This window comes from Vulpes vulpes, chromosome 7 (genome assembly GCF_048418805.1).
Source record: "Vulpes vulpes isolate BD-2025 chromosome 7, VulVul3, whole genome shotgun sequence".
Classification (NCBI taxonomy): domain Eukaryota; kingdom Metazoa; phylum Chordata; class Mammalia; order Carnivora; family Canidae; genus Vulpes; species Vulpes vulpes.
Window position 1 is genome coordinate 62,826,833 of NC_132786.1, and position 12,564 is coordinate 62,839,396.

General features: G+C 35.5%; 1 protein-coding gene across 2 annotated transcripts in view; it reads left to right on the forward strand.

The window, feature by feature from the left end:
* CSMD1 (CUB and Sushi multiple domains 1) overlaps window positions 1-12,564 on the forward strand; it is a 1,871,666-nt gene that overhangs the window by 563,837 nt on the left and 1,295,265 nt on the right. For both annotated transcript variants that reach the window (XM_072763911.1, XM_072763912.1), the window contains exon 3: window positions 146-258. In XM_072763911.1, the coding sequence (XP_072620012.1) occupies window positions 146-258 (113 nt within the window). The remainder of the gene's footprint in view (window positions 1-145; window positions 259-12,564) is intronic.

The following is a 12,564-nucleotide window of genomic DNA, read 5'->3' on the forward strand; positions in this document are numbered from 1 at the left end:
TTGAGTGTGGATCATGTAAATTGTTTAGTGACACATCTCAAATAAACATACCACAGGAAAAGGAAATAACAGTGACTTCATCAAATAAGCTTGAATAAAAAACTTCGACTTTTTAACTCTGTTCATATATTTTTTCATGGTTTAGATTATCGGGGTTCCAGCTGCCGTCCTCCATAGTCAGCACGGGATCTATCCTCACGCTGTGGTTCACAACCGACTTCGCGGTGAGCGCCCAAGGCTTCAAAGCCCTGTATGAAGGTAGGACATTACAGTGCTCTGCACACACCTACCATCCAGTCGGTCTTCTTCTTGCTACTGGGGGCTAAAGATCTTGATGCAAACACAAGCTGCTATTTCAGAGGTGGTTTGATGTTATAAACATTTGGTTTTGTGTAATATATTGATGATTGCAGAACATTGCCTACTATAACTGCCCAACTGTCCAGCGCAAAACATGCATTTATGATTTTCCTTTATGGGAAGTTACTCTTTTGAGTTGGAGAAGTGGTTTCTCCCTTGACGTGGCACAGAGAAGTTTTGAAATTTTTGATTACTAATTCACAGCACTGCTTTTCTGGGAAATATTCACTTTTAACTCAGAAGTGTTTTAAGAATTTAATTCTTAAGGTTTTCACTGGACAATACTATGGCTAGTGCTTAAGGAAAGAGAGTACCATTATGTGAGTTTTTCTTGCAAAAGCTGAAACTTTTAATTGAGAAGATTGTTTTGGTTTGACTGTTTGGTTGGTGTAAGGCATCTGGAGTTTGTTTGCGTTTTCAGATTCTGTGCCTAGGTATCCTTTGGAGTCTTGATATTGCTGTACTACTGTTGAATTTAGGGGCAAAAATTTAAAAAAAGAGGAAAGAGAATACATCCTTGAGAGAGGAAGGAATAAAGATGATTTCCTTTTGAGAATTCAGTTTTAAGAAAAGACTGTACTAATTCTCTCAATGCTGAGGTGCGTCTGTTTTCATCTTGTTTTACAAAGATAGTTAAAATTTTCTTTCGTGTGTAATACAAATACTATTATTTTTGACATAAATAAATGCCAGAACCTGTGAATTGAAAATAGACTGTAGGTAGGTGTAGAAGCCAATCCCTGTTTTTAACCTCGGTAACTTAGGATCTTGTTCTGAATTAAGTCATATCTATACCTGTCTTTGTTTGAATACTTAGGGCACTTGTGGAAAAATCATTCTTTGTGGTAGAGTGTTCTTTGCACAGATATACAAACTGATCAATTTATCTTTATATTTCAAGTCTTGGGTGAAGTGATGTTTAGGATTGTTTACTCTTCTGACTCCAATGTCTTTCAGGCCACTGTATTTATATACAAACCAGCATCAGGATATTTAATATACTTTGAAGGTATTTAAGTCTATTACCATCTGGGAATAACTTAATCTTTGGAGAGTAACAAGCTAACTGAAGATTAATAGGTGCTATTAGCTTTAAAATTTGTATATACCTGCCCCTTGTGCATATGCTAACTTCACGTAATTCTTTTGCTCAGCCTTGCAAAAGTGTTTCTAAGGCACCCTATCCTTGCTCCCCTTGAAGCATCACTTGTCCAGTCATATCTCATATAAATCTCAGATTTGTTCAGATGGTTGATAATGCTTCAATTTCCCTCTTTTTTTTGACAAAGTTGGTACTTAAATGTTTGTTACATTTTGCTCAATTTCCTAAGATAAATGTTGTGTAGACTTGGTTGATGTTGAATGATTGCCTCATGAGTAATTCTATCCACTCTTTCTGGGCTCTTTCTGCTGCAATCACTGGTTGTCATGATGGTAGTATGACACACGATTGGCGAGATTGTCTCTTTTGGAAAAAAATATTTATGCATTATTTTTAAAAATGAGAAAAGTAGACCAGGAGTTAAGTGTAATGTGCATTGTAAAATTGCTGATATGTAGGCATGTTCTTTTTGAAATTTATATTTTAAATAATGACATTATAATATAGTCTGATATTTACAACTGGATAGAAGCCTTTTGAATGGAATTAAAAACTGCTTTGTCAGCAAAAACAAAATTGTATGTAATATTTAATATCTATTTTGTAAATATTTCTCCATTAGCTTAAAGGTTTCCTGAGAAAATCAATGTGTACTATCTGGAGAAATAAGGTCAATTGTGGTCTCAACAGAGGATTAAGGGCTGGAGAATTAATCCAAAATAGAGTAAAGCTTTCAGTGCAAGCACCGGCTGATTTATCAATAGTCTAATTTGCATAGAAAGTTAGGTATAGCTGTAGGCAATGTCACTGAAAAAAGTGAGGTTTTGTGAAAAATACTGCATATATATTCACACATACTCACTCATATAAAATATAAAGCAGAACCAATGATAATGGTCAGAAAATTAGGGGAAGCAGAACACTGAATCCTCTAAGGGATTCAGATTTCCCTGTTTCCCAGGGGTTTTTAATTTTGATGACACTGTCCATCAAGTAATTAATATAAACCAAGTAATATAATAAAATTCTGATGTTTTATCCAAGACCTCTAAAGGAAATTTAATTTAATTTAGATATTAAACAGTAGATCAGCTTGTTCAAAAAATAATATTTTATAGTCCTAAATTAGTACTACTTTTTCAGGTTAAAATTAGAATTTATTTAATATTACCAGATTGATGTTCAAATTTTTAATTTAAGTGCATTTGCTTACATCGAAGAAAATCTTTCAAACTTTTAAAGTCTGTCTAAACATGATAACCTTGATAACAAGTTTAATCCAGGCGCTGAACTTTGTAGTTTTCTGGCAGTAATTTGGAATGAGCACTATTTACATAAATTATTATTCATGCGTGGAAATATTATACTACATAATGAGTATGAAAACAATAATTTAAAAATTCTAATTAATGCGTTCAGTCATTGAATTTAACCCTGGAAATTAAATGGAAATATTTATAAATTTCACAGTAACATTGCTCATCTACAGTAATTGACTCTCTAAATATGGAGACCTTCAGGATCTTAGTAAATTTATAGCCTGTCAGTAAAATCAACATATTGCAAAACATGCATGCAGAATAAAATTAAAGCTACCAAATTCATAGGGTATTTTGTAACATTACATTTGCTAGTTTCATCATTGAACATTTTTCTTTTTAGTAAACTAAATAATTTGCGTATTTTTTTGGTAAATTTATAACAGAAAACTTTGAGACTACACATAATTTACCATGAACAGATAATTTACCATGACATGGATTACTATCACACCTCCTATATTTGCCTAATATTGAAGTATTATGTATGTAAAGAACAATTATTCATATATTTCTATTTGCCAACTTTAGTTTGCTAAAAGTTAAAAATACCAAAAAAAAAAAAAAAAGCCTGCTTTACTTATTTCATCAAGATTATGTATGACTTAAGAAAAATATAATTTAGGAGATCATAAAATTGACATATCAAGGCATGAAAAATATTATGTAATGACAGCACCCATGACAAGGTGTGGCCCTCACTTTACTTGAGCACAGGGAGAACAAATGAAGTTGGTGATGTGAAAATCTAGACCTGGCCCCAAAATACCTGTCACTCTTTATATATTTTTTTTCACTTTTTGAAAGGAGATGCCTCTTTCTTTCTTCCTTTTCTTTCCTTCTGTCTTTCTTTTTCTTTAAGATTCCTCTATTTTTTAATGTTTTTTCTTATTTGTGAAAAAGTAAATTAAATGTTGGAAATGCTTACGAATATATCATGAAAACTCCTCAACCTGACCTTTTAGTTATTTGGTATGATGTCTGATTTATTTTTAAATGACTTTTCTTGTGTTACTACATTTTGGCTTTGTTCTGGTAATCATTCAAATATTTTATTGACTATTTCCTAATTTTTATTTGTTGCTGTTTGACCTTTTTTCTTGATTAAATTTTTAACATATAGTTTTCACAAATTATTTACCATAGTTAGGTTGACTTTTTAGATATTTTTGCAGGTAAAATAAGTTTTCTTGGACATTGGCTGTGTTTTTTATAATTCCGTATTTTGCGTGAGATAGGATTTTTATTATATGATATCATTTACATTTGGGTAGAAAATAACCAACTCTGTGATTCAGATTAATGTATACAATGTATATTCACTAGAATCAGTAGTTTCCTTGTATGGAACATTTTTCAAAAGTATAGGGCCATCCCATTGATTGGGAACCTAATTTTCTTTGAAGAATTGGCAAAGGTTTCTTATCTATGATAAAGTAGATATTTTAAAGCAATCAGAATTAAAATAATATGCATATTTTGACATGGATATTTATATCTGGTGAGGTAGAAGGAAGGTTACACTGGATTCTTGCCTAAGGCAAAACTGATAAATGGTAAGATACTATTATTTTCAAAATTTCTTTAAAAATAGTTGCTGACATAGTAGATGAAAAGGGAAAAATTTCAACGACAAATATAGATAGTCATATATTTTTACCATAAGATGCTGATTTTACACTCTCAGCTTATCTCTCATCTTTCTAAGGTTCCATCTTAGAATATACTGGACTTTAATTTTATGCATGCAATGTAAGAATCAGAATGTCAGAATCTGTTTGAATGAAACCAATACTGGTGGTATAATGGGGAAGAATTTGACATACTAAACAGTAAAAATTTGCTTGTGGCAGGAAATTGTGTTTCATGTAAAACAGTTCATTAATTGGAATGAGAAAAACAATTGCCCATGAAACTAGTTTAAGAACATCCCCTGGGTTATAAAATGCTTTTCTAAAGAAATTGTGCTTTTTCAAGTTTTTTTTTTTATCTTAAAATTATGTGTTCTACAATTATAACATGATTTTGATTACTAAGGTATATGCATCTCTGTGGATGGATGACAGATACATACATGATGCATGTGTGTGTAGGATGGTATGAACTCCTGTATACATTTCCTTATTAAATTCTTACACGATTCCTCTAAGCAAAATAAAGTTGCCTAATATTATCAAGTAGAGAAAGTGAGGTCATAACTCACAGTAATTGAGTTTGCCAAGACCACATAGCTATGGAATTGTGAAAGCAGAGATTAAACACTAGTCCGCCTGTTTTCCAAAGTTGTAATTTGTAACCACTCACCACAGAGCCTCTCATATACTTATGTTTATTTGTGTACACATATGCAGATGCACTCCCATGACTGTACGTGTTTATACACGTGTGCAGAGAATTACATTTTTGCAAAAATACATACACAAATGCATATACATGTGCAGGTACACACATATGTATACTCCAGAGAATGTGTATGTGGTTATGCAAGTTGACACACAGATGTCCTCATCCATTCTTTTTCTCATTTATTTACTTAGCATTCACTGAGCATCTCCCAGTGACCCAATGTTGAGCTAAGTGATAGGAATATGCAGATGAGACGGGGAGGTTGCTTCTGAAGCCATAGTGATGGAGAAAATGGTCCCATTCCGGCAAACATGAAGAGTAACTGGTGTTTGATAAGGTCAGGCAACGAGGGAAGGCCAGCTGCCCTTGGGGATCAGGTACAGGTCATTACAGAGTCAATGCTTGGGCTCAATCTCAGATACTGTGCTCGAGAAGCCCACGTGGCAAATGCCTTCATGTGTCAGGCACTGAATAGAAGCTCTCCAGGAAGGTCGAAATGGGAGGATCTTTCTGAGTGAGGAAGAATCATGTACAAGACTATGGAGGAAAACCAATTATTGTTTTTAAAAATGCAGAAGCAAGGGAAGGTTAATGGAGGGCTGCCTGGAGGGGGAAATGGCAGGCCTCCGTTCTCCTCAGGCTTCACATGGGCCTGGAGTGCAGCCCCTGTCCCACCCTCACTCGAGGAGGTCGGGTCATGTGGTTTCATCTGTGGGCTACAGCACTTCCTCTGTGCCATCCTGAAAGAAAGGCTGAATTAATTCCCCTGGACTTTTAAATAAACTGTAGCATCTTTGTGCTTCCATTTCACAATATGTCAACTTTTGGCCTTTAAATCATGGCTGTGGTATCGGAAACCATGCAAGGAGAGAGGTGATACGGATCTGGTAAATTCCAAATTCCACAGCACTTTCGCCTTGGGGCCAGCTGGCACTTGGTACAACATCTCTCCTGCCTTGACTTCATGTCCCCAAGGGCAAGAATGGGCTCTAAAGGAAAATTGCAGTCCTCGACATTTGTCATCACATGAATATTCAAAACCATTTTTTGATGAGAAATCTACATTTGACCACAATTTGATTTCATCTACTCTTTATTTCTCTTTTGTCTCCCCTTCAATCCCTAAAAGGAAAACCACTAGTGAGTGACCCCATTAAATGACGTGAATTTGATTTTCCCTCTGGTTAACACATCCTACCATCCAGAGGTTTCTGAAACAGCACTGAAATGTTTAAGAGACAAACAGATGAGGTGGTCCACAAGGTGCTCAAGCTATTCATGTTTAAAAAATAATGGACTTAACACAGGCCATCGCAATAAGCTTGCAAGAACTTAAAATGGATTAATTTCATTTATTATGCGTTTATGTCATGGATGCAAATGGCCCACATTTTCATGTATTATGTAGGTTTTCACCAGGGAAAAGGGAATCTTCGCTGCAGTGCAGCCTTTTCGTTCTGGGGTTCACTGAGTCATTAACTCCGGGGCTGGGGTGAGGCTCCTGATGGACAGTGTGTTTCTCCTTGGCTGAATATATTTGGCATTTCCCTCTGACACATCCCTCAAACAGAATTTTCTTTCCTTTAACATGCGTGGATCTGGACTTAGAAAGAGCAGCTAGATTATTACCCTTCAAGCTCAAAGCTTTATTTAGAATGTCAGCACTGATTTATTTCTCCCTTGAAGTGATTATCCAAACTCAACCTGAATTAAAGCGTGGAGCATGAATGACCCACCTGGCAGGAGAGAAAGCTTTCTGACTAAAGAAAGTGATGGTGGAGGAATGGTAGTTAGCTGTCCATGAGCTGACACTTGAACGTCATCTTGGGTTTATAACAAGAGATGAGGCTGGAACAAATGGGAACTTTCAGAATCCCTTTGCTTGTGACTATGTAGGTTGTGAGGGTTGATACACCCAGGTAAGGACATGCCTTCACCTTAGAGTGAATGGAGCTGTTGGCCCTCATATCAGACCTTCTCTACTTCTCTAGGCTCACTTGCCAGAGCTTGAGCTATTTTTGTTGTTGTTGTTGTTGTTGTTGTTGTTGTTGTTCTTCATTTGCTCACCTTTTCAGCAACAGGTACATGAGAACCACCAAGCAATGATTTTTGAATGGCCCTGGAAAATAATTATTGCTGTTCGTAATATCAATGCTAACACTTCCAAAGAGCACAGACATAGGAGGAATATGATTACTTTTTTGAAAGGACAATGTTAAGGCATTCAGCATATAATGGGGAAGAAAAAAAAGAGATGCAGACCTCCCAGAAAGAAATGAGTTCAACCAATCTAGCAAGGCGTAGATGTAACCCATGGGCATTGACACATTTGATGAAAGAAGAAAAGATAAAATAAGTGCCCGAGGCAAAACACATTGCCAGAGGCAAAGCCATGTCCAGTCCAGCTCAACCAAGAGGCTGTCATGTGCTGTTCCAAGATCATTGAGTCTGAGAGTCCATTGAACAGCCATGCCTGTTGGGAGTGTGAATGCATGGAGGCCACTTCCATCTGTCCCTATACTATATCTCTGACTTCCTTAATTTGGGACCATCTCATTTTCTATGAGGCTCTAAAATTACATGCACGATTTTGTGTTGTGTGTGTTTTTCTATGGAAAACATTTGCCAGACTTTAGCAAGTTCTCAAGAGTTTCATAACTAATGAAAAGGTCAGAATGACTTGTGTAGATTTATGATAAAGCTCCGTTCACCTGCGGCATCAAGTGCTCTTTCTATCACTTATCTTATTTCTTATTTTTGTTGTTCTGATTCCATGTTTAAGCAAGAAGCCTTCAGGTTACAATGTGGCATCACATATAGGTCTAAATTGAGAGAAAAAGGACTGTTATATCAGTGTAAATAGTCTTGTTCTTGTGAATTGCAGTTTATTAATTTGGCATTTTGATTGTATATATGTATGTGTATATATACTGTGAACTTAATTAATGTGTATTTACCCCAGAGAGATGGAATCTACTCATATGCATTAGAAAATCTAGCTTCTGATTCAGAAGTAAATTACTATAAATTCATTAAAATAACATTCTGCTCTGAGGTCTATTGAGAGAGACCAAGCCAGTTTTTTGCCTTGACAACATGTGCTTGCACACGCGCGCATGCACATACACACATACTCATTCTATAGCTATGTATGTTTTTCTTTCAAGCATTACCACAAGGAAATCTTTTTTTTTTTTTTTTCCAAAATGCTCACATTATTAAAAAGATTCGGCTAGTTTTAGTCCTATATGTCCGTAATATATGAAAGGGAGGAAAAGACAGTATAATCCTATCCTGGTAAAACGTGTTTTGAAGCACTTTCATGTGTCTTTATGTGCCGGAGTATCCACATGTCATGTATATGCATTGCATACACACATGTGTGCTCGTGTGAATATTCAGGGAATTGTAGAGTAGTTGAATTGTTAAAAGCACATTACTTTGGGAAGTAATTGGAATGGGAGAAATTTGGAGGAAGATTTATTTGATTTCTCTCTATAGTTGTATCATTTAACTTGTTGCAAGGAGCATTGAAAAACTAAATTGCTTCATGAACATCATGAAGCGAGATGATGTGGACATTGGTATTCTTAAGTGAATTTCCTCTGACTCTCACCTGAAGTTGAATGAAGTAGAACCAGGTGATCAAAAGTTCTTCAAGACTATATTGTTGTCAAATGTCTGACTTACTGCCTTTGAAGGCATCCCTGTAGCTGACATGTTTCCATTGTCTGAGAATGAGAAGACCATGCATCCTCACTAGAAGTCCACGTGCAGAAACAGTAGCCTATCCAAAGAGGACATGATAAAAAAAGCAAAGTAGTTCCATAGAAAAGGCATCTTCCAAATCATCATTTGGTAACAAGATAAGGATTGGTTAATATTTGTCCTTGGAGGGTTCCCAAACCATGAGTAATTGTACTTGCATCTCTTAAAATATTTCTTCTTGATTATAATTTAATTTATTCCTTGTACTCCTTCATCCCCCAAGACTGTTTTGTTTGTGATGATATTTTAAAACCGATCTCTTGTGTCAAAATTCCCTGAGCTTATAAGAATTTATACAAACAACATTTAGAAATAACTCATCTCAGGTAATCTTTGAAAAATAAAAATTCATCATCATTTAAGATGAAACTTTATGAACAAAAATTATGAGACTGAGTGATTTTTGAATAATGTCTCTTCTTTGGCTGCATGGATCTGTAACATGTGACTCAATACAGTGGAAATCAGATGATGTCTCTCACCATTGAAAGACTGTCAACCACTAGCTAGCTGTTATTTGGGGACTAGGGATGGAAAACGTTAGGGGAGACTAATTATGTAAATGTATACACGTGGATGAGGGCAGGGATCCTAAGGTCTGGGTGTAGTCCAGTTCCCCAGTCACAACAAGTGTGCCTCTCCCACGTGTTACACAGGCATTGATTGCATCAGAGTCTTTGTTGTAAGATGAAGCAATAGTGGCACCTGCCTCACACAATTGCTGGGAGACTTACAGAAAATTAGCTGCTGCAATGGTTTGGCTCAGTCTCTGGTGTGTAAAAATGTTAACCTCTGCTTCTAGTTCTGCAGATTGGCATGAAAAATGCCCTCAATAGGTATAGTGTGTCCTTATTTCTTCAAACTGTGAATTACGTGATATCCTTTTTTAATACTTATGCCCCTCTCTCTTGGGCTAATATCCCCTCTTTGCCACCCTCTGCTTGGACACCTGAGTCTCTTCATCTTTTCTATGTAGTGAAAAAAATTGCCAGATTAGATGATTTTATGATTTTCTAAGTGAGAATGCAACATATCATTTTATCCCAGCTAAGAGGTTGGGTGGTACTTACTGGTTTTAGGACAAGCTTGGAAATTGTGCATTGTGGCTAGGGTTACTTCTCATTTTTTCTCAAATATCAACTCATGTATGTAGGTATTTTTGTTGTTGTTTGTTCATCATTTTAAAATAACAGGAGTATAGGATAGAGGTCACAGAGGAAAGGCAAAAATTACTTTTTTTTTTTTTTTTTTTTTTTTTACAGTTGCTGCTGGTTATAGTTGGTTAGTCTGGGGTAACACAAGGAAGAGATGTGAAAGAATAAGGTTAATTTGGATTATGAAAAGAAAAAACATAGGCATACATTGAAACCAGAAGGATCCAAGAATGCTGGAAAGGCACATGAAATATTTAAATTAGAACAAAAATATTACAATGTGACAGATATATCAAAATCATTTTAGTTTTAAAGATAGAGAAACCTCCCCTCCTCAGATCCTTTTGTGAAAGATATATATGTTACATTAAATATAATCAGTCTGTAGCTATATGTAAAACTTCATATTTAAACAATGCTTCACACTTTGATGTATGGTTGAATAAACACCAAATATGCATCCAAATGATAAAAAGAGATATAAATGTTTATCTGCAGAGTTCTTGAATCAGTCTACAGGAGATTCAGAATTCATTTCCATTCCTGACTTTGCATTTAGATGTAAATTTATTATCATTTCTGATATCCTTGCTACCTAAGGTTGACGGGTCACTGAATGTCAAACAGGCATCTGTGTTGCTAAATCTAAGCATATTTTTCAAAGGGTATGTTAGTCTAAAAAGTTTCCAAACTTATTGGGTGGTTTCTTCATTTTTATTGCTTCTTTAAATGTAGTCAGAAAATGGTAATCTACAATCTCTTCTGAATAATAGATATAATGGCGACCTCTATAGAATTTATATTTCAAGAGATAGTTCATTATGGGTTTATTCTTAGTTTCAGCAAAATGAGGCACTGATTCTATTACTTGAAATAGCATTATATAGAGTTGTACTATCAGTTGGTGCATTTTCTATATTTTTAGGACAGCTTTAGATTTATAGAAAATCACTCATCTCTTATTATTTTAAATGCTTATGTCACCTCTCATTCCTTGGTGCTAATCAGAGGGGCATAGACCTAAATAGGAAATATCTTTGATCGTGTTCAAGCGGTCTTTGATCTTTGATCAAAGGTGAGAATTCAGAGGCAAAATTTAGCTTATGAATCATGAAAACTAATAATTTTGTCTTGTATTTGTGCTCTCCCAAAGCTTTTCTCTAAGAATTGGTTATGGAAACTCTTGTGCTGCTCAAGTACCCATTTCATGACAGTAGAGGATGAAATGCCCTTTCTAGACAGCCTCCGTGTTTGTTTTAACTAACTTCCTTGCAGACATTCTTGACATTGGTTCTTACAAAATGTAACCTTATATTTCTTTCATATCCTCAGAGAGAAAAAGTGTCATTTAAAAAAAAAAAAAAAAAGAGTGGCCTGGGCCTGTCAACTTACAACATTAATTTATAAACATCCCATTAAGCTTTGGTAGTCATTTTAATCAAAAACATCTCTAAGGTTTCTTTTTTTTTTTTTTTAATAAGGCCTATATTTTTCCTAAAATATGTTTTTAAATATTAGAATAACGGAATGGAAAGCTCCATTTGGGAAAAGAGGAGGGTGGGTGAGTAGACAGCTGGTGTGTGGGGGACACTGCAATTTCCTCCTGCAGTTCTGCCCAAGTGTAGGAGGGTAACAAATGGGAGATTTTGTGCAGGAATAAGATGCTGAACAATTTCAGCTTTGGATGCGTTATCCATCTTAACTCATAAAAATGGGATTTTAACATTCCACATCTTATTTTTCATTTTTGAAGACTTTCACACTTGCTCAAAACCTTCCCATATGGCACAATTCTGACATGTGTATCAAAATTTACGTATTTACTTGACTCTTTTTTGGAAGAGAAGTTGAGATGCATGAGTCATAAGAACAGTGATAATGAATTATTTTTTATATTAAATTCACCAAGTCAGAGGAACTAGCTGGCATGTGTTTATAATTAATCCATATACATTTACTACCAAAGTTCGTGAAAAGTTAAGTGAAGTATCATTGCATTTGTAAACTACCCTATAAAATAACTACAGACGATTTGTACTTTGAAGCATAAACAGTGAACAGAATACAACATTGCAATGGGAATACAGCATTAACATTTACAACATATTTTAGGCAGTATTCTAACCACAGACAATGCAGTTATTTTGGTTTTCAACAGCTTCAGTACAAGATCCCATCTAGCAGGTCAAGCCACATCTATGCAGCTCTGCTGCTACAGTGTGAACGCAGCCCTACACCATGGTTGCATGAATGAGCGTACGTGTGTTCCAATAAAACTTTATTTACAAATACAGGTGGCCATTGTGTGGGACCCCAGCCCTAAAGCCAGAGCTTTTTCCTTCTCTCAGAAGCCTGATATGCTGTCCTTTTTTTTGGTGGTTTGGCTTCATAATTCAACCCGCCCTCTAAATACGCAGTAGAAAAAGTCAGTGACCCTTCCTAAGGGCCACCTGCGAAGGCCAAGCTTGTCGTTCGGCTGTGGCTGACAGCACAACCTTGTGAGTCTCTTGACTCA